The sequence below is a fragment of the Megascapheus bottae genome, chromosome 7, assembly GCF_031878675.1.
Source record: "Megascapheus bottae isolate mThoBot1 chromosome 7, mThoBot2.hap1, whole genome shotgun sequence".
Lineage (NCBI taxonomy): Eukaryota > Metazoa > Chordata > Mammalia > Rodentia > Geomyidae > Megascapheus > Megascapheus bottae.
Genome location: NC_143515.1, coordinates 10,360,016 through 10,387,598, shown reverse-complemented (window position 1 = coordinate 10,387,598; position 27,583 = coordinate 10,360,016). Strand labels below are relative to the sequence as shown.

The 27,583-nt window shown below is 37.4% G+C and overlaps 1 protein-coding gene and 1 pseudogene across 2 annotated transcripts in view; one reads left to right on the top strand and one right to left on the bottom strand.

Moving 5' to 3' along the window:
• Window positions 1-27,583, top strand: part of Tmem131 (transmembrane protein 131) — a 159,444-nt gene that overhangs the window by 24,704 nt on the left and 107,157 nt on the right. For both annotated transcript variants that reach the window (XM_090336457.1, XM_090336456.1), the window contains exons 2-3: window positions 14,885-14,946; window positions 19,912-19,952. In XM_090336457.1, the coding sequence (XP_090192583.1) occupies window positions 14,885-14,946; window positions 19,912-19,952 (103 nt within the window). The remainder of the gene's footprint in view (window positions 1-14,884; window positions 14,947-19,911; window positions 19,953-27,583) is intronic.
• Window positions 269-749, bottom strand: LOC150060301 (ubiquitin-ribosomal protein eS31 fusion protein pseudogene; annotated as a pseudogene).

The window sequence follows — 27,583 nt, the reverse complement described above, 5'->3', positions numbered from 1 at the left end:
CCTTTTTCTCAGTCTTTTGTCTCTTCAAGAGCAGGAAACAGATATCAGAACTAAGATTTGATAAATGAAGATTATGGCTAGAGGGATGACTGAAAATTCAAAAGCCATAGATAATCTGGGACAAGGTAGAAATAGGAAAGTTAGGAACAACCATGAATAAAACATTGCTACATTTAACTTTGACTGATTGTAAGTGTTGAATTGTCCAGGCTTCTTTCTTTCCTATGCATTTTTTTTAGTTTGTGCCCTTTTATTAGTTCACACACAATCACTTGTCTTCTGGTTTGTTGAAACAGTAAGTTAGACAACACTTGCCACAATAACGTCTGTTAGAGTGGCTAGCCATAAAAACTCCAGCACCACATTCATCTGAAGGGTACTCTCAATGAAGACAACTAATTTTGCCATTTTCAACATAGTCAGTTTAACCTTCTTTTATGCTTGTTCTTCTTGGGAGTGGTGTAATACTTCTTCCTTTTCGAAGTCTCAACATTAGATGAAGAATGGACTCCTTTTGAATGTTGTAATCAGATAAGGCGTATCCATCTTCCAGCTATTTACCAGCAAAGATCAGTCTCTGCTGTCAGGAGGAAAATTCCTTTCTTATCCTGGCTCTTGGCCTTTACATTTTCTATAGTACCCAAGGGTTCAACCTCGAGTGTGATGGTCTTCCTTATCAAGGTTTTGACGAAAATCTGTATCCTGGCGGAGGTCCACCACTGATGGCCGATTGGAAAGGTCCTATGCATTTTTTAGCAGCATAGTTTTATTTATTTATTTATTTACTTACTTACTTACTTACTTACTTATTGGCCAGTCCTGGGCTTTAGCTCAGGCCTTGAGCACTGTCCTTGGGCTTTCTCAAGGCTAGAGCTCTTCCCTTGAGCCTTAGCACCACTTCTGGCTTTTTTCTTTTCTTTTTTCTTTTTTTTTGCCAGTCCTGGGCTTGAGCTCAGGGCCTGAGCACTGTCCTTGGACTTTCTCAAGGCTAGAGCTCTACCACTTGAGCCTCAGCACCACTTCTGGCTTTTTTCTATGTATGTGGTACCAAGGAATTGAACCCGGGTCTTCATGCATGCTAGGCAAACACTCTACCACTAGGCCAAACTCCCGGCCTGGCTTTTTTCTATGTATGTGGTACTAAGGAATCGAACCCTGGTCTTCGTGCATGCTAGGTAAGCACGCTACCACTAGACCAAACTCCCGGCCTATTTATTTATTTTCTAATAGTATATAGGTATATAGGATGTGGATTCTATTTCTGGAGTCCATTGTATTCAACTTACTGTCTTTATGTCAGTGTTATTATTGTAGTATTAAGATATAATGTCTGACAGTTAAATCTTTCAGTTTCTTTTTCAAAATTGTCTTCATTGCTTTGGGGTTCTTTGCCTTTCCTTATACATTTCAGAATCATCTTGTAAATTTCTGTGAAAGAGCTGCTGAGATTTTTGTTTTTAATAGTTTCTTACTGGGGCTGAGAGTTTGGCCTAGTGGTTAAAGTGCTTGCCTAGCATGCATGAAGACCCGGGTTCGATTCCTCAGTACCACATACATAGAAAAAAAGCCAGAAATGGTGCTGAGGCTCAAGGGCTAGAGCTCTAGCCTTGAGAAAGTCCAAGGACAGTGCTCAGGCCCTGAGCTCAAGCCCACGACTGGCAAAAAAAAAAAAAAAAAATAGTTTCTTACTATATACCCTAACAATACAGAGTCTTTAGAGTGAAGAACCTGGTATATCTCCGTTCTTTTTCCTATGGTGTCTAATTTCTTCAAGCCTTGTTTTGTAGACTGTATCTTTTAGTACTTCATATCTTTAGATGCTATTGTAAATGTGTTTCTTCTTTTTTCTTTGTGCTGGTACTCAGGTTTGAAGTCAGAGCTTCATGTTTTTGCTTAACTGGCTTGTTTAACTGTTGTTCTACCACCTGAGTCATATTTTCAGCCTACCTTTTCTCAAGTTAATTGGAGATGGAATCTCATAGACTTTTCTGACTGGGCTGGCTTAATTCTGTAGGGTAGCCAGGATTAATTTTTCCTGTCATTTTTCCTAGTATAGAGTACTGTTTTTAGTCATATCATTTAGTCTTGTGGTAATCTTGTTTATTTATAAATTTTCTCTCTTGGTATTTTCTACACCGCAAGTATCATTATGTGCAAAAGCAGTTTTATTTTTTTCTGTCAACATGCTTTTATTCCTCTCTCTCTCCCCTCCCTCCCCCCCCCCCCTCTCTCTCTCTCTCTCTCTCTCTCTCTCTCTCTCTCTTCCTCTCCCTCTCCCTCCTTTCCCCCCCCTCTCTTCCTCTCTCTTGGCTAGAGCTCTACCACTTGAGCCTCAGCACCACTTCTGGCTTTTTTCTATGTATGTGGTACTGAGGAATCGAACCCGGGTCCTCGTGCATACTAGGCAAGCACTCTACCACTAGGCCAAACTCCCAGCCTGAGACAGCCTCTCTTTTATGTTCTGATTTTTGATGGAAAATATTTGGTGTTTCAGTATATTAGCTATATACTTTTTCCATATGCCTGTGTTAATCAGTTTTTCATCACTGTAACGAAATACCTAACAAGAAAAAATGAGAGGAGAAAGATTTACTTTGGTTCTCAGTTTCAGAGATTTCATTTGTGGCTCAAAAGTTCCATTGTTATAAGCTTGTGATAAGGCAAAATAATCATGATGGATGAAGCATGTAGTGCCAGAGTCCACAAACTTATGGCAGCCAGGAAGTGGAAAGGAGATTGCCTCCATCAATACTGCTTCATCTTTACCTTTTATTCTGTCAGGACTCCCAGTTGATTGAATGATGCAGCCTTTATTAAAAGTGGATCTTCTCTCTTCAGTTAATTCTTCCTAGAAACACCCTCACAGACACTCTCACAAATATGCTTTACTAATCTTCTGGGTATCTCAATCAAGCAAGTTGGCAAGACCAGACTTTATCAGGAAAGTTCTTTGACAGGAATATAAAACGTAAAACAAAACGATATGGTGGCTCATGCTTGTTATCTTAGCTACTCAGGAGGCTGAGATCTGAGAATCCTGGTTCAAAGCCAGCCTGGGCACAAAAAACTATGAGACATTTATCTCCAATTAACCTCTAGAAAATGGTGCTGCATTTCCAGGGGTAGGGCCGTAAGTCTTGGATGGAAGAGCTCAGGGACAATGCCCAGGCCCAGAGTTCAAGCCCTATGACCCACCAAAAAAAAAATCATTTTGTCAGTTTTTTTTTTCCCGTGGGGTTTTTTTTTTGAGGTAATTTTTAAAGATAATTTATCATGATCCTCCTGATTCCAAGTACTGGGATTACAAACTGTGATTCATCTGGCTACAGTCTAGTTTTTTAATTAGTTCTTTGGTACAGGATCTCACTTTATAACCCAGGTGACTCAATTTACTATTTTCCTGCATGATTATATAAGAAAAATATATGTAAGCTTTGGATTACTTACCTAACATTGTTATCTTTCATATGATAAGTGATAAATACTTGCAATTCAAATGTCATGTTCAGAGACTATATCTTACAAAATATTATTTATTAGAAATAATACAAGATAAAAATCACTGCATAGTTGAGTTCACATAATGTATCATTTCAACTGGCACCTATTTTTGGGTATTAAACTCAGGACCTTGTGCTAGCTAGTCAGGTGTTCTGCCACTTGAACCATGCTACCAGTCCCTTTCTAGGTTGGGTGTTTTTGAGGTAGCATTTTGCTTTGTATCCAGGCTGGCTGGGGCTACAATCCTCCTATTTAAGTTTCCTGTGTCTTGGGGGAGACTGTGTGCCTCCAGGCATGTGCTTCCCGGTATTTGGTCTTAATAAGTGTGTGTCACCATATCTAGTCATTGGTTGAGATGGAGGTTTATGAACTTGTATGCTTGTGCTGTCTTCACATGGAAATATTTGGATCTCTGCCTCCCACGTAGCTAGGATTGCAGGTTTGAGTCCCACTGTACCTGACTTAATTGATACTTTTAAAAGATAGAGACTAATACTTCTGTAGTTAAATAACTCTACTGTTTTTGTTTTAAATTTTTATTCTTGTCACAGTTAATTTGTAGAAGTAGGGACATTAACCTCTTCTGTAACCATTAATTTCTAACTTAGCCTAAATAAGTGACTGTACTGTAGGTTGAAAGATGTCTTTTAAAAAAGGTTTAGACATTAAAATCTCTTATGTCTTTTTGGTCAGGGAAGTCCTTGAGTTTGAACACAAAGTTTCACAGCTGGTTTTAACTTGCTTACTTGGCTGGTGCTATACCACTTGAGCCAGGCCTTCAGCCTGAAGTTTTTTGATTATTGTGGAGATGGACTCTCAAGGACTTTTCTTCCTGGACTACCCACAAACCTCCAAACACCTAGGATTTCCAGTGTGACCCACTGATGCATAAGTTTATTTAATCTTTTGTGGCCTTTTTATTCTCCTTCCTCTCTCCACTCTTCATTCTCTCTCTTCTTCCCTCCCTTTACTTTTTTGCCGGTCCTGGGGCTTAAACTCAGAGCTTAAGCACTGTCCTTGAATGTTTTCTCAAGGATAATGCTCTGCTTAATGCTTAAGCCACAGCGCCACTTCCAGCTTTTTCTGTGTATGTGGTAACAAGGAGTTGAACCCAGGGCTTTGTGCATGTGAGGCGAGCACTCTACCATGAGGCTAATGCTCCGGCCCCCTCGGGATGATCTTTAGTGTTCAAACTGCCTGTCTTAGCCTCTCAAGTGTTGGGATTATAGGAAAGCACCATTATTACTGATACATAGTAAACATTTTATTTGGAATATATTCACACTTGTAGAAAATCTTAGGAATGAAAATAGACTAACAAACACATACCATTTATAATAGATTCACTTTTTTTTTTTTTTTTTTTTTTTGCCAGTCCTTGGCTTGAGCTCAGGGCCTGAGCACTGTCCTTGGATTTTTCTCAAGGCTAGAGCTCTACCACTTGAGCCTCAGCACCACTTCCGGGTTTTTCTATATATGTGATACCAAGGAATCGAACCCGGGTCTTCGTGCATGCTAGGCAAGCACTTTAACACTAGGCCAAATTCCCGGCCCTAGATTCACTTATTGTTGACACTTTACCCCATTTGCTTTATCATTTTTTTCATTCTCCCTGCCTCATACATGTATGTAGTAATTAAAAAATGTTTTATTTATAAAAGATAGTGATTTGTAATTTCCTGTTCTTGTGATGACTTTTTTTCTTCTCTATTTTTTTTGATGAGTTTGTGAAAGATTAGTATTTTTTCCTCTATAAGTTTTGTAGGAATTCATCATTGAAGCAATATGTCCATGGGCCATCTTTTTTTTTTTTTGATGCTAGTATTGGGCACTGTCCCTTAGCCTTTTTTGAGGCTGACATACTACTACTTGAGCCACAGATCTACTTCTGGGTTTTTGGTAGTTAGTTGGAGAGAAGAGTCTCATGGACTTTTCTGCCTGGGCAGAAACTTGATCCTCAGATCTCAGCCTACTGAGTAGCTAGGATTACATGAATGAGACACTGCCTTTGGGCTGTCTTTTGTGAGAAACTTTGATTATTAATTATATTTTATTACTTTAGTTCTAAGTGTTCCTGTTCATTCTTGGTTTAACTTGAATAGTTTTTTCTCTTTTAGTTAGGCTATTTAACTTGGTAGTATGTAATTAGCTGCTCATTATGTTCACTTACCCTTTTTCTGTCCAGTGGGTAGGTCTATTTTGATTTTGTAAGGTTAGCAGTAATATCTTTTATTTCTTTGCAGTGTGTGTGGAGGAGGGGATGTAGAGGGACATGATCTCACTTTATAAAGCTCAGGCTGACCTTGAATTCGCTGTTTTCCTACCTCAGCCTCCTAAGAGTTAGGATTACAGTAGGTCACCACCATGCCTAATAACATCCCCTTTTCTTTTTTCTTTTTTTTTTCATTCATGATTTTTTTTTTTGGTTGGCATAGTTAGAGCTATACCAATTTTGTTGATATTTTCAAACAAGACTTTGGTTTATCTTCTCTTTTGTTTCCTGGTCTACCTCCATTCTGATAATTTTCTTCTGTTTGCAATATGTTTACTTTGCTTTTATTTTTCTAGCTTCTTAAAATGGTATCTAAGGCTTTTAACTATTTTTCTTTCATAGGCATGTGTATCTATTCTCTGACATTGCTTTCACTGCATTTCATAAGTTATGGTATTTTGTATTTTTTGTTTCAAAATATTTGTAATCCGTATTTCTTATTCAATATTTTTTTAAATATCCAGTTGTTTCTCAAGTTCCTTGTGTTATTTCTAATTTCATTCAATTGTGTCCAAAGAAAACATTTTGTAAGTTGTTCTGCAAATGTCTGTTGAGTCTCATGGGTTTTTAGCATTGAAGTTTCATTATTTCCTTACTGATGTGCATGTTTGTACTACCCACCTTTGAGAGTAGAGTATTCAGTTTTCTAAATATTTTATTTTATTTTATTTTTTTGCCAGTCCTGGGCTTGAGCTCAGGGCCTGAGCATTGTCCTTGGACTTTCTCAAGGCTAGAGCTCTACACCTTGAGCCTCAGCACCACTTCTGGCTTTTTTCTATGTATGTGATACCGAGGAATCGAACCTAGGTCTTCATGCATGCTAGGCAAGCACTCTACCACTAGGCCAAACTCCCGGCCCATTCTAAATATTTTAAATAAATTTTAGGATTTTCATTCATTTCTCTCTTGAAGGTGTATATATACATTTATAACTGTTAGGTCGTGTTGGAATGTTCTCTTTATCATTATAATAGTCTTCCTCTAGTTGTAATTTTTGTCATAAAGTCTATAGTATCATAATAATTGCTGTAGGATTACAGCCAACATCTAAAGCAGCCTAGTTTGAATTAATACCTGCCCCTTTGTCTCACATGCTTTCTAGTACTCCCATTGTATCATTTTGATGATATCTCATAGTTCCTGAGGGCTTATTCATTTCTTTCCTGTTTCTCAGAGTAGATTATCTCAACCTGTTCTCAATACCCCAGACTTTTATAAGTCTGTACCCCCAAACTTATAAAATTTCAAAATACTATACTTTTATTTGAATCCTCTACTAAATCCTACCCTTAAAGACAGTATTTGTCATTTACATTGTGTGTGTGTGTGTGTGTGTGTGTGTATGTGTATGTGTGTGTGTACCATATTATTTTGTCACTTTTCTTTCCCACCTCATTAGCTTGTAACTTATTTAAATAAAATTCCAGTTGATTAAATGGGATTTCATGATAAAAGTATAAGGTACTTTGAGGAATGATATACGAAATGGGCTTAACACCCACACTAACCAAGCAATTCTTCTAAAGCTAATGATTATAGCCAGGTATGGCAGCTCACGCCTGTAATCCTAAGTAATCAGGAGGCTGAGATCTGAGGATCATGGTTCAAAGCCAGCCTGGACACTAAAGTTTATGAGACTGTCATCTTCAATTAAGCATCTAGAAGTGGTGCTGTGGCTCAAGGGGTAGGGCGGTAGCCTTGAGGTGAAAGAGCTCAAGGACAGCGCCTAGACCTAGAGTTCAAGTCCATGACTGCAACAAAACAAAACAGACAAACAAAAAACTAATGATTATAGCAAACAAGTCTTTATATGAAAAAAAAAATCTCACTTTTTATGTTGGGCCTTAAAAAGAAAAAGATTTTTGTCTAGCTTAAAGGCTGTAAAGAATGTTTGAACAAAATATAATGAGAAAATGGTTTCTGATTATTTCTTTATTCTCCTTTTTATTCCTTTCTAGCTCCAATCTATAAGATAAAATTAAAAAAAAACTTTAAAAGATTTAAAAATACTTAAACAGAATAAAAATTCACATAAAAAGGAAAACTCTAGTCAGGAACCCTGTTTCATTACTTTTTCCTTTGTTTTGATTGAGAACTGATGATTTCCATTTCAGTTACTATCTTTTTCTATTTTGATTATTTTAATAATTATTCTTTGTTGTCCATTCAGTGAACGTTTCTTGGCATTCTTTAGTCATGGTTTCCTTTAGTTCTTTGAAATGTTCTGCTAAACTTGACATCTGGGCTTCCTTAAGGTAATTTCTGTGGAACATTTTGTACTTTCTTGGTTCCTTGCATGGCTTTCATGGTTTTTTTTTGTTGTTTTGTTTTGTTTTTTGCCAGAAACTGGATAATTAATTGTAATGTGGTAACTTTAGCAATCAGATTATTTATTTTCCCAGGGCTTATTTCATTTAGAGATGTCTCTGAATTTTTTGAAATCTGTCATTTGCAGTACACAATCATTGCAGCTCCTGCTTGGCTAGCTTCATGGTCATCTAATAATTAATCAAAGATTTCCATAAAAACCTGAACTGACAATTCTCCTTTCCTCTGCCCAGAGGTTTTGTTTTGTACAAGCATGCACACATGTTGGGGTATATCTTCAGCACTCAGCTTGCCTCTGCTGTTCAGGGTAACCTTATGTGAGAGTTTAGGGCTTTCTGTGGTGTTGGCTTTCATGAACATGGCATTGTAGACAGCCAGAAAGATATGAGAGGTTGTTAAAGCCTCTATGGATATCTTATTCCCTCTATGGATATCTTATTTCTTTTAAACCTTTCAGTGGCATATTGTTTGAGCTAGTTGAACTACTGTATGCTGTGTCCAAGTTTTTAAGTTTTGACTTTCAAGATCAGTGTTTTGGGGAGAGGATAGATTTAGTTTGAACTTGGGGAATCATGCTTGTTAGGCAGCCATGGCTTCAGCAGTTTTTGACTTGGAGTTCTGAGGGCCAAGGCTTTTCATAGTAGGTAAGCTCTTGTTTGTTACAGACAGCTTTCCATGTAGGATCTCACAATGAATTGTCATACAGACCAAATAATTCTTTGTAAATTAAGCTTTTGAAGGAGTGCCAAACTGTCCTGCCTCCTTTGATGACTGTCAGGCTAGTTTTCACTGTGGTGGTTCTTGGTTGTAAAGCTGTTACAAAGCTAGAGAGAATAGAATGAGAAAAGATAAATTCCACAAATCTCACTGTTTTCATAAAGGCTCAGATTTTTTAAAATGAATTGCCACTCATGAATTGCTGTAATATTTTGGTTAATTTCCAAAATTTTTAGAAAGTTTATTCAGGCACAGTCAATTTTCTTGTTCTTTCTTATGGAGGGGAAGATGCTCAAAAGTTCTTGATACCTGCTATTTCTATTGGCAGTGGTTTTGTTGCTCTTGTTTTCCCCTTTTTCTATATTTTTTCAAGCCATAATCTTCTTGGTATAAGAATCAATTTTTAATGATCAAATTAACTTTAATATTGGCATGTAGATCTTGAACTTATATTTCATAAATCTAATAAATGTTACCCCATTTGGAACTACTCTTACAAGAACGTTTTTAATATAACCTATTGAGCAGGTAGAGATAATTGCCAGGAGTTATCATTAGCTATTTATGTAATTATGTGTTTTAATGCAAATTTTATTGAGATAAATTACATAATTTTCTTAGTGATATCTTCATAGTTAATGTATAGAAGCTGAATTCAAGTTTGGGTTTTTGTAATATAATTTGTAATTTGTTATATTTTTTTCTTTTTTTTTTTTTTTGCCAGTCCTGGGCTTGGGCTCAGGGCTTGAGCACTGTCCTTGGATTTTCTCAAGGCTAGCACTCTACCACTTGAGCCTCAGCACCAGTTCCAGCTGTTTTCTATGTATGTGGTACCGAGGAATCGAACTGGGTCTTCGTGCATGCTAGGCAAGCACTCTACCACTAGGCCAAACTCCCGGCCCTGAATTTTTTTCTTTTTAAAAAAAATTTTACATTGGCAATTAGGTAGTCTGCAAATAGGAAGTTTTATTTCTTCTTAAATGTATAGGTCATTTGTTTCTTTTTTCATGCCTTATTATAGTTTCTAAAACTTCTGGTTTAATAAGAGCAATAAGAGCCATATCCTTGACAGGTTGTTAGTCTTGGGACCTACACATTCAATTCACGCATGAAGAAATGGTCCATATCTCTAGCCTTAAAGGAAATGCAAATTAAAACAACACTGAAATTCCATCTTTCCTGGGTTAGAATAACCATCATCAAGAATACAACAACAACAGATGCTGGTGTTGATGTGGGGGGAAGGAATCCTGATGCACTGTTGATGGAAATGTAAACTTATTCAATCACTCTGGTTCAAGTTCTTGTTACTTTGTTTTAGCTAGATAGAAAGCTTCTAGAGCTTTTTGTCACTGTTTTGTGAGTGCTGCTCAGTTACTTCTTGTTAGCTATTATGTTGACTAATTTCAGTAGATACTAAAAGACTTTTTGACACCTGACATTTCACTTTATGTTAAACGATAGGGAGAAGGGAAAAGGATGAAATGGGTGAGGAGGTGAGCAGAGCCTTTACATTCACAGTCCAAATTTTCTAAAGGGCTTTTTTTTTTTTGCCAGTCTAGGGCTTGAACTCAGGGCCTAAGCACTGTCCTGGGGTTTTCTCAAGGCTAGAGCTCTACCACTTGAGCCACAGTACCACTTCTGGCTTTTCTCTATGTATGTGGTACCGAGGACTCGAACCCAGCTTGTTGTGCATGCTAGGCAAGCACTCTACCAGTAGGCCAAACTCTGGCCTCTATTTTATTTTTTTGGTGGGACATGGGGCTTGAACTCTGGGCCTGGGCACTGTCCCTGAGCTCTTCAGATCAAGGCTATTGCCCTACCCCTGGAGCCACATCCCCACTTCCAGTTTTCCAGTGGTTAATTGGAGATAAGAGTCTCATGGACTTTAGTGCCCAGCATGGCTTTTAACCTCGATCCTCAGATCTCAGTCTCTTGAGTAGCTTCCCCGCCCCTATTCTATATGTGTTTTATCAATAATTCTTTTGGAGCCATTTGTTCCAATCCTAGTTTTTTTTGTTGTTTTTTTATGTATTGCTCTTTTATATAAAGATAACATTGCAGTCCTGTTTAAAGTGACACTACACATTTCACAAGGCATAGTAAAATTATCTACCTGAAAAAGCAAGTGCAAGGATTTTTCACTTGCTGTTTCTCATCCCATTCTCCCATTGAGTCTATATTTTTTGAATTTTTATAGTTTTTGTTATTGCCTATAGGATAAAATCAATAATGTTAGTGTTGCAAATAATAGGATATTAGGCATTTAAGAGTTTGATTTGTGAGCCAAGCAGTCCTAGTTTTGAAATTACATTATCATCTAGGAATAGGACTAACTTAACTGGATAAGATCATTTTCATCATTGAGAACAAATGCCAAACCTTATATCAAAGGAACAAAAAGTAAAACTTAATGTATACCTTCATTGTTTGTTGGATGCCCTGTATGTGATAGGAACTGGCAGGGGAGAACAGAAGTGGAGTAGGTTGACATGAGTGGAAAGAAACATAAGGAATAGATAACAGGAGTTTCCTTTAAAAAAGAGGCAGGATGTGTGTACTAGATGGCAGTAGTGAGCTTATACTAGATTAGGACATCTGATTAGCAAATTTCTTATTCTCTTAATGTTTCCTTGTTTTTGTTTGTATTGAGGGAAGGTCTAAGTGTGTAGCCCAGGCAATCTCAAAACTTAGTCTTCTGAGTATTTTTTCACTTTAAGTTCTAGTCATATTAGAAAAGCTAGGTACACAAGATCAGAAAGTAAGCTAAAAGACCTGCTTTATTAAATGGCAACTCATTTGTACAACTATTTAAAGATTTTGCATATATGTATGTGTGTGCCAGTCCTGGGGATTGAACTCAGTGTCTGATCCCTGTCTCTGAGATTCTTTTCCTTAAAGTCGAGTGTCTTACCACTTGAGCCACCATCCCACTTCGGTTTTTTTTGTTTGTTTGTTTGTTTTTGTTTTGTTTTGCTGAGTAGTTTATTGCAAGTAAGAGTCTTATGGACTTTGTTTCCCTGGGCTGGCTTTTGAACCAGGATCCTCAGATCTCAGCCACCTGAGTAGCTAGGTACCAATGTGAGCCACTAGTGTTCAGCTTATTTAAAGTTTTTTTATTAAAGAATTTATTAACATTGATTTTTACATCATATTTCAAATGAAAAGTTTAACAAACCAAGTGTTCAAGAAGGAATCTCTATATACAAGCACTGGCACTTAGTTTTTAGAACTTAATCAAAATTAGGCTAAGGGTTTGTATGTCATAGATACATATTAGTTTATGAAATAAAACATTATGTCTATAAAGTTTTTTTTAAGACCTGAAGATAGGCATTCAATTCCATTTAAAGGCAAATAACATGCCATTGTTTTCTATTTTTCAAAATAAACTTTATGTTAGAACAATTTGAGATTTACTTTTTAAAAATTGCAAAGATGGAGTTTTGTATACCCATTTACACAGTTTTCCCTATTAATATCTTCCTTTAGTATTGTGCAATTTTTAAAAATTTAATGGACCAATACCAAGATGATGTTAATAACAGAATTTCATATTTCAAATTTCTTTTATTTTAACCTAATGTTCCTTCTTGCCAGGGTTCTATACATTTAAGTTACATTTATAATTATGTCTCCTTAGAAGCTTTTGTCTGTCATAGTTTTTCAGTCTATCTCCATTTCTAGTGACGTACAGTTTTAAGAGTAATAGTAAGGAATTTAGCAGAATGTCTCTTCATTGGAATATGTTTGATGTTTTCCTCATGTTTAAACTGCGATTCTAAGTTTTGGAGAGGGTAAGGGAATACTTCAGCATTTTTGTTATATCATATCAAAGGTACATACTGTCAACATGACTCTTCAGAGTTAATGTTGACCTTGATCTTCTAGTTGAATTAACATTTGTCTGGTTTTTCCACTGAAAAGTTACCATCTTCTTCTATCCCATATTGTATTCTTTGTGAGAAAGTCACTGAATGTATCCTGCATTTAAGAAATCAAGGAATTACTTTGTGGTTTATGTGTGCATGTATGTTCTTTCTATTGGCCACCTGTGGGGCTTGAACTCAGCCTGAGTGCTGTCGCTGAGCTGCTCTGCCCAAAGCTAGTGCTATACACTTTGAAACACAGCACCATTTCTGTTTTTCTGGTGGTTAATTGGGGATAAGAGTATCATGAACTCTCCTCTTCTGACAGGCTTTGAACCATAGTCCTCATAGCTCAGCGTCCTCTATAACCGTAGCTCAGCTAAGGTTACAGGCATGAGCCACCAGCACCCAGGGATTTACTTTCTTGATAGCAACCTTAATGCACAAATTATTGAAAGGTCTTCTAGGTAGATTCTTCTTTTCTTCAATTTATTCAGTAATCTTTTTATATCAATTTGGGCTTATGGATGCTTACTTCAGGTTATAATCCAATACTGCTCCATTTTGTTGCTCAAATTGTTCTAGTTTTGGTCATTTGGATCTTTTTTCTGTTGACTCCTATTTTACATACTCTTGCCTATTTTTTGGATTATACTTTCTTTCTGGCATTTAGATGCCCCAATCCCATTCTATGCATTCTTTGCTTCAGTTTTAGAGTCAGCCACTTTCATTTCCTTTCAATGGTCTTAGAACCCAAGATCTGGGTGGTACATGTACTCATTACAACTGGAATGTCACAGCTTTGGGGTGATACAACAAGGAAATATATGTGTGTATATTAACATATATATAAATATTTTGTAATATTCTGTATCTATATTTTGCCAAACTTGAGTTCATACTGGTATCACCAAATTTAATCCATTATGACATGAATCATTCTAGTCTCTTTCTGTTTCTCTAGAAACTCTTGTTCTATGAGAGACCTGGCTTCCGTACCCACCATCTATATATATGGTTCTTCATACAAAAATCCCCACCACATATGTACAGTTTCTTATAGAATATGACTCAATAATTACAGAATTGCCTGTAGATTTTTATGTATAAGGTTTCAAGTCAGATTATATTGAAAAACTGTCATAGCTTTTACTTATCTTTGTGGAGCTTTTTATTATTTTTTTTGCTTATTGTTTGTTTTTGTTTTTTGTTTGGCTTGGGGCAGGGTTATAGAAGAGTACTGGGGTTTAAACTCAGTGTCTTTTGCTTTTTATGCAGGTATTTTACCACTGACTCATATCTCCAACCCTTACCTATCTTGTCTTTTTATGGTTCTGTTTCTTGGAGCAGAATAACTTTTTTCCATTTTCCTTTCCATTTACCTAGAGGTCCCTTTAAACTATTGATTGATCCCTGGTCATATCGTTAGCACAAAATTGATGATACAGAATTTTAACTGATACTGTTCGGTGAAAAATAGTGCCCTAGTGATCTTTTCCATGTCTTTGTGATCTTTTCAAATAATCTGCCAGTGAAAATAAATGACTACATATAGATGAATATGATTATTTTGGGCTTTCTAATAGTACATCAAGAGTAGGTATTATTAGCCAGATTATTGAAACTTCGTTATATCAAATTAATGTTAACTATACTATGTAATTAAAATATTACATTTAAGACTTTTCAAAGCTACTGTATACTAATCATATTTTCCTCTTTAACCATCACCATCAAGGGAGTAATATATTGTGTATTTCTGGTATTAGAGATTGGACTTCATGCTAAAAACATGTGCTCTCCCACTAAGCCACATTCCCCAATAAGCATTATTTCTCTTTCTCAAGAGAGAAAGGAGGTAAGAAGGGAGGAGGAAAGGGAGGAAACAAGAACTTAGGGCTTGAGTACTACCCTTGGACATTTTTTACTCAAGGCTAGTGTTCTTCCACTTGAGCAGCTGCACAGCTCTACTGCTGAAGTAGGTGATTTTTTTAAAAACAAGTCTCCATGTAGTCCAGGTTCATGTTGAGTTCTTGATTCCCCTACCTTAGCCTTCTGAGTGCTAGGACTATAGGAATGCACCACTGTACCTACCTACAACATGTTTTGAAATATAAAATGATATTAACTTTCAAATGTTTTATTAAAATTAAGCATGTTTATCAGTCAGTGATAATCTGTTTTCTTTGCTTCATAGCATTCATTCAATCGGAGAGCATAATAGAGGTCCTGCGTTTTGATGATGGAGGGCTACTACAGGTAATTTTCTTTTAAAGTTGAAGTCATTTCAGTGTTAAACTTTGAATCATATTTGACTATATTTTATTTTAAAGTAGCTGTTTTTTCTGAAATATATTTTGTAAACTTCGTTTGTAGAGTCTTTAGTGATATACAAATCTCGTTAGTTAGATGAAAAATTGAATTTATAAAGCAAATTTATACGTTAAGGGCTTATAAGTAAGAAGATTATTAGTCTAGGGGTGAAAGTGTATGTGCCTGTGGTCCTGAGAGTGTACAGATGAAGTCAAGTAGAAGCCAGTGAACAATACACTAAACTCACACATCGAGCCTCAAAACATTTATCTGGTAGAGAACTTCTCTAAAGAGTATAATAAGTTTTATAGATTGCATCTATGTACTTTTTCCACTTGCAATCCTATGCTCAGTGTTTAAATACTTTATGCATAAAAGTAACAAATTCAATTCCTTGGTATCAAATATATAGAAAAAGCCAGAAGTGGTGTTGTGGCTCAAGTAGTAGAGTGCTAGTATTGAGGAAAGCCCAACGACGGTGCCCAGGCCCTGAGTTCAAGCTACAGGACTGGCAAAAAAAAATTTTTAAAAAAGGTTTGTTCACTGTATTTTACATTTTGTACCTTACCTGCCTCAGTTTATTATTCCTTTTTCAAATTTAAATTTAGTTTTTGGCACCACTGTGGTTTGAACTCAGGAGTTTGCTTTACTGTGGTTGGTTATTCATGTATGTATGTATGTATGTATGTATGTATGTATGTATGTATGTATGTATGTATTTGCCAGTTCTGGAACTTTTTTGTCCAGACTAGCCTGGAACTAAGATCTTTTCAGTTTCAGCCTCTTGAGAAATTGATGCTAATAGCAGTGACCTACTAGTGCCTAGCTGTACCATTTTTTTTGTTTGTTTTGTTTTTTAGTAAACCTTAGATACAAGCTCTTCTTAGAACCTTGAGCTTCCATCAATATAAAAGATCAATCCTATTACTTAAGCTCCTAGGAAGTTAAATGTGTTAAAAATGTATTTCTTAATTTGATGGTTGCTTTCCCCGTAATTTACAATAGTGGGGGCCTTTTACATGCTAGGCAAATTTTCTATCACTAAACATGCCCAGTCCAGGGTTGCCCCCTTGGACTTTATAATAGCAATTTCCAATGAAGAAAAATTCTTTATTTTTATGAAATTGAGTTTATTAATCGTTTTATTATATTTAATGCATTTCATATCTTAGAGAAAAATTTTCTTCTCCTGAGATTATTGAACTCTTCTCTGTTATGATCATCTAAAACTTGGAATTCATTGTTTGACCTTTCACAATTACAGCTAGAATTTCAAGTAGAAATCATTTTTATTGTTAATGTGAGGTTATGTTTTCTTCATATTCAGTTATTCCAATTATCTTGTATTCAATATTCTCCAGTCTCTTCTTTCCCTAGTGTTCTTAGAGACAATTTACCATAAATCAATTATCTATACATTTGTGCCTGTTTCTGGCCTCTGTTTTACGGGTTTATTTATCTTAATACAAGTACCACACTGATGATAAGTTTAAAGTTTTGGTAGTTTGTAGAACATTACCTCTCACTTTGTTTTGCTCTTCAGTAATCTCATGTATCATAATCTTTTTTAAATTAGTGTTTTATAGCTCTACCTCCCTTCTCCCGCAACATACCCTTGAAAGTTTTGTTTTGTTTTCAGTTCTTTTAACATTGCACTGAATCTGAAGATTATTTCGGTGATAAAAACCTTTATGTAGTTGGGCATGGTGGTTCACGCCTGTAATCCTAGCTACTCAGGAGGCTAAGATCTGAGGATTATGGATCAAAGCCAGCCCCGGCACTAAAGACCCTGAGACTCTTATCCCTAGTTAACCACTAGAAAACTGAAAGTGGCGCTGTGGCTCCAGGGATAGGGTAGATAGCTTTGAGCTGAAGAGCTCAGGGACAATGCCCAGGCCCAGAGTTTCAGCCCCACAGCAGACAAAAAGAAAAAAGAAAAACCTTTACGTGGGTAACTAAATGTATACTGTGTAGCACAGTAATAATATCTTCATAGTCCAGGAGCTTATGGCTCATGCCTATACTACTTACTCTGGAGGTTGGAATCTGAGGATTGTGGTTCAAAGTCAGCCTTTTCAGGAAAGTCTTAAGGCTTATCTCTAATTAAACACCAAAAAGCCAGTTCACATGGTAGTAGCCTTGAACTAAAAATAGCTCTGGAAGAGTGTCCAGGTGCTAAGTTCAAGCCCCCATCTTCACAAACAACACTATGGCAGAACATTCAAACATTTCAAAAGTCTAGACCATGAGATGCTTGTCCTCTTCTACCTTGATCTCTTGGGTTTCTCAGTGTTAGCACATTTCTTTGGGGAAGTCAGTTATCAAGTGAAAAATCTAAACCACGTGGAGAGGTCACATTAAACCTTGGTCAGTGGTCCCAGTTGAGTTCACAAATGACAGCCAGCATCACTTGCCTCTCCTGTGATTGGACCATATTGGACAACCACCATTCTTGAAGTTTCAGTCAACTCCAGCTTGAATCACATCTGACAAATCACAGGAAAGCTATCAAGTGAGAACCATTTTAGGTTGTATAGAGATCTAGAAGAGGTCATCTTTTGTTTTAAATAAAGTATTTCTATTACAAAGAAACATTTAGAGGGATTTTTTTTTTTAACGTGGGTAGGGACCAGTCTTGCTCCTGGTGAAAGGAGGCAACATCTATTTATTTATTTATTTGCCAGTCCTGGGCTTGAGCTCAGTGTCTGAGCACTGTCCTTGGACTTTCTCAAGGATACAGCTCTACCCCTTGAGCCTCAGCACCACTCCCGGGTTTTTGCTATGTATGTGGTACCGAGGAATCGAACCCGCGTCTTCGTGCATGCTAGGCAAGCACTTTAACCACTAGGCCAAACTCCTGGCCCCTAGAGGGATTTTTTTTTATAAAACATTTAGAAAAAATGAGAGAAGAGAGCAATTATATTATTCAGTATTGCCATTTACCAGGCATTCCTCTAAATTATTTTTTTTCTCCCATGGTAGTGTGGATTGAACCCAGGCAGGGCCTTGTGAATGCTATGGCAAGTTAGTGCTCTACCACTGAACTACATTCTCCGCAACTCTAAATTCTTAAGTACATGAAATATATGAACGTATTTTGCTGCATAGATTGATGTACAAGGAGTTTAAGTGGGTCGGGAGTGTAGCCTAGTGGTAGGGGGCTCACTTAGCATGCAGGAAGCCCTGGGTTCAATTCCTTGGCACCACATATTCAGAAAAAGCCAGAAGTGGTGCTGTGGCTCAAGTAGCAGAGTGCTACCCTTGAGCAAAAAATGTCCAAGGACAGAGCCCAGGCCCTGAGTTTAAGCCCCAGGACTGGCCCAAAAAATAAATAAAAATGAATAGGGCAATGTCATTCTTTCTGATGGAAGCATAGAACTCCATTGTGAATAACTGGCAAAAAATTTTCTCCCATTCTGTAAACTCTCTTCACACTGGTAATTATTTCCTTTGATGTGCAGAATCTTATTATTTTGAATGTCATTAATATTTGAAAACCAACATTCAATAAAACATTGAAGAATGAAAAAGAGTTTTAAGTATCCAAATAAATGACTAGTAGATAATAAAACGAATATAAAGCAAAGTATTTGACTCCAAATCCTAATTAACCGCTGTGCTTTACTTTAGGATCAGGAGGAATTAACTCCTGTATCCCACTACACAATATAATACAATTCTTTGATTAATTTCCTATTAGTGGTAGTTCATTGCAAACCCAGTTTTTCTTCCTTATTGTATATAAACCATTTTATAACAAACATAAAAGCAGTCTTGTCCTACTTGTCCTTATAAGGTGCTACTTCTTATAAGGTTGATTACCAATGACTGGAATAGAGAAATACATGGAACTCGAGAAGTTCTTCATCAGAGGTTAGTGTCTGTGTACCTCTTTGCAGTTGAAAGAATGGTGCTTTGCACATGTCCCCAAGTTATTTGGTTAGGGAAAACAGGGCTGTTACATGAACATGATTGTTTTTGTTTGTCTTAAAGTTTGAATCTTCTTAAAACTAATCTATTCCCGATTCCGTCCCCCTACCCCCCCCCCCCCTTTTTTTTTTTTGCCAGTTCTGGGCTTGAGCTCAGGGCCTGAGCATTGTCCTTGGACTTCCTCAAGGCCAGAGTTCTACCATTTGGGCCTCAGCACCACTTCAGAATTTTTTTATGTATGTGGTACTGAGGAATCGAACCTGGGTCTTCATGCATGCTAGGCAAGCACTCTACCACTAGGCTAAACTGCCCCCCTATCCCTATTTTGACACTATTTCCTTTACATTATTTTCTGACCTGTATTATGAAATTAAGTGATTTTTAAAAATTAAGTAGCTCAGTTGAGTAGCCTTAAGATCCTGCCATAATGGCACATACTTGTAATCTCAGTACTTGGGAACCTGAAGGATTATGAATTTGAGACCAACCTGTCTGTTTGGTAAATTCTTCACCACTCATTTAAGACCCCATCATAAATAAAACAAAAACAAAAAAATACTAGGAACAAAGAACATTTTTTTTTAAGTTTCAGAATAAAGCCAAGGATTGCAGTATATGCCTGTAATCTTAGTTACGTAGGAGGCTGAGATCTGGAAGCTGGAAGCTATCCTTGCAAAGATGTCTGAGACTATCCCCAGTTAACCAGAGCTGTACAGTGATAGATAGCATAGAGCTTCACACCAAATGGTTGTAAAGGGAATAATCCTCATAGATAGGATTTGTGTTGCTTGACAAGCTTATGAATCAATTGTGAGTCACATTGTTTTATGCTACTTAAGTGTTTTTAACCTCTCATACTTGATGTACATATTACTTTGCGATCTGATATAACCTGAAAGTCCAAGTAGTATAAGATAAACATTTTTGGTACTTAAGACTCTTGTACAAAGATTTGATTTGAATATTTTCTTTATTTTATAGACTGAGACAACCCTTGGACTCAGTTCATATCAACAGAAAAGGTAAGACTTACATACTTAGTAAGATATACTTTCAGTTTCCTCTTTCTATAGTCCTCTATTTCTGCCTAGTTTTTTGTTGAATGTGTTACATAAATAGCATGTCATATGTTTCTAAGTGTTGTGTATGGAAAATCTGAATTTATACATAATGCAATTGTGTAGCATAGTTTCTTGTGATAGCTTTCTGTTAATATACAAATACCTGAGAAAGTCAGCTTGTAAAAGTGGCTCACAGTTTGGACATTTTGGTCCATTAGATGTTGGCCCCGGTGTTTTGGGTCTGAATGAAGGCAGAACATCATAGGAAGAGCATAAGGCGTAGATCCCAGAAGCACTTTTAAGGGCACCCCCCCCCCCCAATGACCTAAGTATCTACAAAGGGTGTTCATTTATCACTAAAAATGCCCCTTGCTTTGTAAGAAAATCAGTTTTGTAACTTGTTAATGACTTCTTTTGTGGCCATTTCTTCTTATGGAATGATTGTTGCTGCGCTCACTAACCAGAGGATCTCCCTGGTTTCCTGCAAAGGAGATGTTCAGAGCTGAGAAACCCAGTCTTGTAACACAGAGAAACCTTTTAAACACAGGTTCACGGTATTAATAGCATTTGATTTTACTGCATGTACAATAAGAATATATACATGTGGGTTAGAAGACACTTTCTCTGCCTCCCCATCACCAGATTCTTTTGTGTTTTGGTTTTGTTTCATATCCTTTAGAGCAAAAATAAAAGGAAATACTGGCCTGAATTCCTTGGCATTGTCAGTGAAAGTCTATAGCTGATACCTAATGGGAGCAAGTGCTTAAAGTTAAACAACCAGTTCCTCCAGCAGCTGGTTGAGTGTTGTTTGTGCACCTGAAGGCCTGCGTGCTGTCATCTAGGTTTTTTTTTTGTTCAAGGCTGGTACTCTCATCACATGAGTCACAATACCACTCTAGGCTTTTTGCTGATGAATTAGAAAGAAGAGTCTTACAAACTTTGCCTTAGTTGGCTTCAAACCATGATCTTCAGATCTCAGCCTCCTGTGTAGAAAGCATTACATATGTGAGCACTGATGCCAATGTTCTGGCAGCAGTTATATATTCACCCCAACTTTTACTGATTACTCCCCTCTGGAACCATAGATCTAAAGGAATTTAGATCTCAGCATCCATGGTATAGTTGCAGTTTCTGTGGGCTAGCCATGTATTAGTGCATTTAGATAATTAACCCATTTCATAGACTTATTTCATGTTTTTTATAGTTCATGCTTTTAGGAAAATGTCAGTATCTCTGTTTTTAGAATGAGAGAAAAGCATATTTTGTCTGGTAGAGCACTTGCCTAATATTTACAAAGCCCAGGGTTTAATCTCCAGTACCATATCTCCCAAATATCAATAAATAATCTGATGAAGTCAGACATATAACTGTGAGAGTGGCTGAGGCAACACAAGAAGTGGTTGCTCACTGTAGTTTCTTTTTTTTTGTTCTTTCTGTTTTTTGTTTTGTTTTGTTTTTGTTTTTGCCAGTCCTGGGCTTGGGCTCAGGGCCTGAGCACTGTCCTTGGACTTTCTCAAGGCTAGAGCTCTACCACTTGAGCCTCAGCACCACTTCCGGCTTTTTTCTATGTGTGTGGTACCGAGGAATTAAACCTGGGTCTTCGTGCATGCTAGGCAAGCACTCTACCACTAGGCCAAACTCCCAGCCCCTGTAGTTTCATTTAGACTTAGTAGGAGCACAGAAGCTTTCTTTTTACTAAGCCTGGATACTTAAAAGTACTTTGGGGAATGTCTTCAGAACAGCAGGAATGCAGGCTACATCAACAAAGAATTTTGTTTTGAGATAATAATGTCAAATAGATGGAGAACAAGGCAAAGCTGGATGCGGTGGCTCACACCTGTAATCCTAGCTACTTGGGAGGCTGAGATCTGAGGATCATAGTTCAAAGCCAGCCCAGGCACTGAGTCCATGAGACTCTTATCTCCAATTAACCACTAAAAACTAGGAGTGCCTCTATGGCTCAAGGGATAGGGTGGTAGCCTTGAGCTGAAGAGCTCTGGGACAGCGCCCAGAGTTCAAGCCCCATGATTGACCCCCCCCCCCATAAAAAAAACAAGGCAATTAAAACTTCATTTCTTTCAATGCAACAATGAAAATCCAATATTCACCATTATTTCTATTTGGACCCTTTTGTTCCTGAAATAACATAATTTCCTCTCCCTATTGTACAGTTTGCCCTTCTTTCTGATATATTTTTTTAGTATAAAGAATTTCCATATATATATGTAAGTTTATTCTCATCTCATATTTTATTGTTATTCACTATATTTGTCTCAACTACCTCAAAACTTTGTGGCATTAAAATCAGGAATTCAGGAAGGACACAGCAAAGATGGCTTATTTCTGCCTTATGATGATCTGGAGCTTCAGCTAGGGGAGAAACCAAAGCTGTGAATGATATGGTGGCTGGGAGCTAGAGGCATGATCACTCAAATGTTGCTTCTGGTTTGTTAGCTGTGACTTCAGCTAGCTGTCTCCTGGATGCCTATCTCTATGTGTTCTTTTCACATGGACTAGTTTGGGTTTCCTTACAATGTGGTACGTAGAATCCAAGAGTGATTGTTCCAAAGAACCCAGTGGAAGCTATATCATCTTTTGTGACCTACCCTTGGAAGTTATAATGATACTTCTGTTACAGGCTTTTAGTTAGCCAGTAATGTAAGTGTCCAAGGATTTGGGGCAAGAATAGGAAGACAAGACCATCACTGATTCACTATTTGCTAACTCATTTTAGAATCAACATATAATATGTGTGACCAAGGCCACATGTTTGTTGGGCAAATGTTAGCTTCAAACTGGTGTGCAATATCCTATGAATATGGCACCAAAACCTGTGGGTGCTGTAACAAAATATAATAGACACTACAAACATTCCTTACAGTTTTCTTTTTTTGATTTTTATTGTAATTAATAGAGGGGTTACAGTTATATTTGCCAGATAGAAGGAGCATTACTTCACACACAATGATACCCTTTCTCATGTTTTTGTCCCCATTCCCTCCCCCTACCTCCTCCCCTCATCTTGTTTTCCCCCCTTCCCTTTCCTATTTCAAATAAACAAATAAACTTATATACAATATATCAGCTTATAAGGTAAGATACTGTAACAATATGAGAATAACTAAGGGACAACAAAAGAGATGAGAAATAACATAGTACATTAAGAACAACATTCACTCATTATATAGGCAAACCTTGTTTCCATACCTTGCAATTTTCTATGCAGGGAAGTATATGGTCAAAGTTTTGGCCAACTTATGCCCTGGTAAGGACTCACTTCTTGGCTTTTCCTCTTCTCACTGTGCCCTCACAGAAGATAGGTAGAGAGTTCTTGGCTGGTGCTTTTTATAAGAACAATGATCCCATCAAGGATTCATTCTATCATATGCTTGTCTAAAAGAAATTACCTTCCAAAGGCCTGGTTTCCAAGTACCACCACATTCTGTGATGATGCCTTTCAACATACAAGCTTTGGAGAGACACCATTCAGTTCATAGCAACATCTAAGTCTAATTTTAGATTTTATGCCTCATATCAACCAACTGAAACATAAGAGCTATATTTATTGATTACCACCTGTCATTTTCAAAGATGTATGACATAGAAAAGCAAGTACCATACTTATATCAAGTGGCACATGATAATCAGAACATAGCCACCCATCCAAGTCTTTTTAGATGTGACTTCATGCTACACAGTGCAAGCACCGCTAGAGCACCCATTTAAACAATAAGTTTAATGAAAATGTGTATGTAAAATACATGTACTTGTATAACAAACTTGTCATCTTTTTTGTGTTAAAAATTATTCTTTGTGGATGAACCATTATAAGCAATATTCACAAGACCGTATTACAGCTTTACAACTTGTGAGGGGCGGGGGGGAGAAAAAGTGGGAGACAAACATGGGAAGGGATAAAATTAAATTAAAAAATTTATTCTTTATGAAGTTAACAAATGCAGCGGTACTCAGTAGATATTGTTGAAAATGAACTATACAGCTTGTGGATGGGGATAGGAGGAGAGAGCAAGGGGAGGGGTGACATTGTCCAAAAAGAAATTCACTCTTTACGTGACTTATGAAATGGCAACCCTGTTGTACATTCCCTTAGGAAAAAAAATTATTCTGTGTAGCTCTCAGAATTTGGATTTGGGTTAGAAAATTAAAGATGAAGACTAAATAAGATGGTTCTAATTGCAAAAGATCTTAAAGGGAGTATCTTGTTGAGCCCTTTAGTAGGCATATTAAGGAGATAAAGCTTAAAAATCATTGTTCTTATTCAAAAAGAATCCATTGTCTTTTGCCTGATAGTCCAGTGTTTCAGTCTCTGTGTAGTCTCATATTAAATGTGGAATCTCCTAATATTTATTGTGTTTTCTCCACCAACCAATATTTGTAAAGCAGAATATATTATAAATAAGAAATAGAGGGGAATTGGCAGTCAAGCAGCATAAGCGGTCTGTGCAGGCAGTTGTGGGGGCAGTGGCAAAGTGGGTTGAGGCAGAGAGGACAGCACCAGGTAGAGGAGCTTGATGAAAGCCTACTCATGAAAATTACTTCTCTTGTTTGGATACCTTGTCACTCCTTTTGGACTCTCTAACAAGTAAAATTAAAAGCCATCTTGGAGACAAAAAAGCAGTTCTCAATAGATCCAAGAGCAAGAGCTATAGCACACACCATAGCTCAATTCTAAGATTTGGAATTTGGAACTGTTTTTATAGTTAGGAGTCAACCTAAAGGTAGGACTTGAGAAGAACAAGGCCCTGGGCTTCCAAGGGGTGGAGGAAGGAAATGGGACCCAAAGTGCAGAAAGTAGAAGATCAGGTCCCCACCTCTGTCATGAAGGATTATCAGTGCAACTCCAGTCTGCCAAGGCCAAATCTGCCATTGATGAAGTTAAATTACTCACACCTTCCTTGACTCTGAAGATTATCTCAAGCACTTTCAGTGGCTAGTTAATTGGAGGCAGAGCCATTGGTAACCTGGCTACCAAGAAATGGTCACTAACTGAAGAGACTAAACCAGACAATGGCAAGTTTCCATCAAAGGTTAGCAAGACTGTGTAATATGACTGAGCCCCCCAAAAGCTACTGAACCTCTTGCTGCCAGCTGTAAATGGACAGCAGAGAACACTAAACTGCTCCAGGCCATTTTGGACAATGATGCTGAATTTAAAGCTAGATTTAATTCTGTAAGCAAAGAAGTAAAACCATGCAGTGTGCCTTCAATGCCTATTACCTTAAATATACAAATATTGAATATAAAAAGTGTTAAACTTTTAAATACCTTATTAACAACAACAACAAAAACTGTGAACTCTCAGAGCTAAGAGCAGAGTTGCTAGCAACACCATCACAAAGGCTAGTTCAGGTCATTCTCAAAATCACTAAGAAGTTAAGGTTTGATCCCCAAAAGAGTAGAGGATCTAGCCACTAACACCTGGCTGCTGAGATGCAGTCAAGGAGTTTAAATGGTACAATGCTGACTCTCCCACCAGTATTGTACACAAGCCTGAAACCTCTCAAAACAAAAAGAACCACTAGATCCCAGACTGCCATAAGAAACTAAGAACCCACAATTAACTAAAGTGCATCGGTTGAAAATGAGGCTGCTGCAACTAATTCAGCAGAGGACACTGAACCGGATGAGGCCATTAAGAGTACCAAGATCATGGATCAAACTGCTAGCCTCCCAAAAGGTTAAGCTTGGGAGGCCTTCAATAGGCATAAAACATGTATATCTCACTGTATAAGTCACTGGACTTTTGGCTGCCAGGGGTAGTGTGAAAACAAAAGAAGCTAAACTGCTTTTGATGATTCATCAACAAAAATAGTGCATCACACACTTCTGCCTACCAGGGTTAGTCTAACAGAATTTAAGTGATGATGGCTTAAATGGCAAAAATGTAAATATAAACGCCCTGCTAACAGCAGGCATAAGGCCATATGTGATCATGGAAATATAGGCACCCATATTAGTCATACTCAGCCCCAAGTGGAAAAACTGCAAGAGCTTACTAAACCTGGACCCGGTGGGGGTGACTGTCCAAGGCCTCACTGTAGTCCACATGCCTTAGCCATCACCTTAGGTGAACAGTCTATGTGAATACAAGGATTCTAAGGATTACGTCTTGAGTGCCCCAGAAGTCATACACAATCACTAATATTAGAATCAAAAATAAATGCCCAAGTTGAAAGATAACCTAATCAGAAGGATAGTGGAGGCACCAAGCAAGATATCTATTCAAGAAAAAGTCAACTCTGTCAAGAACAGCTGCAGCAAATCAGGAAGCAACTACATGAAGAAACTGTTAAGGGCTATAATATATCCATTCTAGAACATTCAGTCATAAGTGATGAGCTATACAGAAAAGTATCTGATGAACCACCGAAAGAAGTGTTTTAGGAATGTAGAAAGATGAAAGAAGTCTCCATGGAACAATATGAAGCTAAGTACAGACCTTAAAGAGCAGTTCTTAAAAGCTTATATACATTTTGAGCTGGAGGTGATAAACCAATGACCAAAACCTCCTTGCACTTTTAAAGTAACAGATGTACTAGATACAGACCTAGAGGAGTCACAGGATGAGAAAACTAACGATGATAGAGTTACTAAGGAACAGAATGTATGAAAGCCAGTTTCTTCATCATATCTTCAGCCAAAGTGAATGAACTAGACACTGTTCACCTTAGAGATGACAAAACGAGAAGAGAAACTATTTGGGATTTTCAGGAACATGGGGGAATTGTTATAAAGGCTCTGATATCAACATAGACAAGGAAAAAGAGACATAGAAGCCAGCTTTCCTATGTAGAAACTCAACAGAAAACCATAAGTAGTAACTGGAGAAACAAAGTTACAACAAAAAGAAATGTTAGGCTGAGAAACTAATATGAGCATAACAGTAATCAATACCAGGTGCTCCAAGTACTTGATAGAGGCATCCAAAAGATCCTATGATTCTTCCAATCCAGGAGAGGAAGCCTACAGAATGGGAGAAGATCTTCACTAACCATACAACAGACAAAGGCCTCATATCTAAAATATCTCAACAGCTCAAAAAATTGAATCACTCCAAAACTAATCTCCAAAGAAACAACCATCCCATTAAAAGATGGGCCAAAGACTTAAAGAGAGTATTCTCTGAAGAAATAAAAATGGGCTATAGACACATGAAGAAATGCTCCACATCTCTGGTCATAAAAGAAATGCAGATCAGAACAACTCTTAAGATTCCACCTCACTCCAGTTAGAATGGCCAGGATCATAAAAACTAGTAACAGCAGATGCTGGAGGGGATGTGGCCAGGAGGGATCACTACTACACTGTTGGCAGGAGTGCAAACTCATTCAACCACTATGGAAAGCAGTATGGCTGTTCCTCAAAAGACTAAACATAGAGCTCCCCCATGACCCAGCAATTCCACTACTTGGCATTTACCCAACCATCCAGAAACTAGGACATACTAAGTCCACTAGCACAACAATGTTCATTGCGACACTATTTACCATAGCAAAGATATGGAATCAACCCAGATGTCCCTCAGTTGATGAGTGGATCAACAAGATGTGGTATTTGTACACAATGGAATT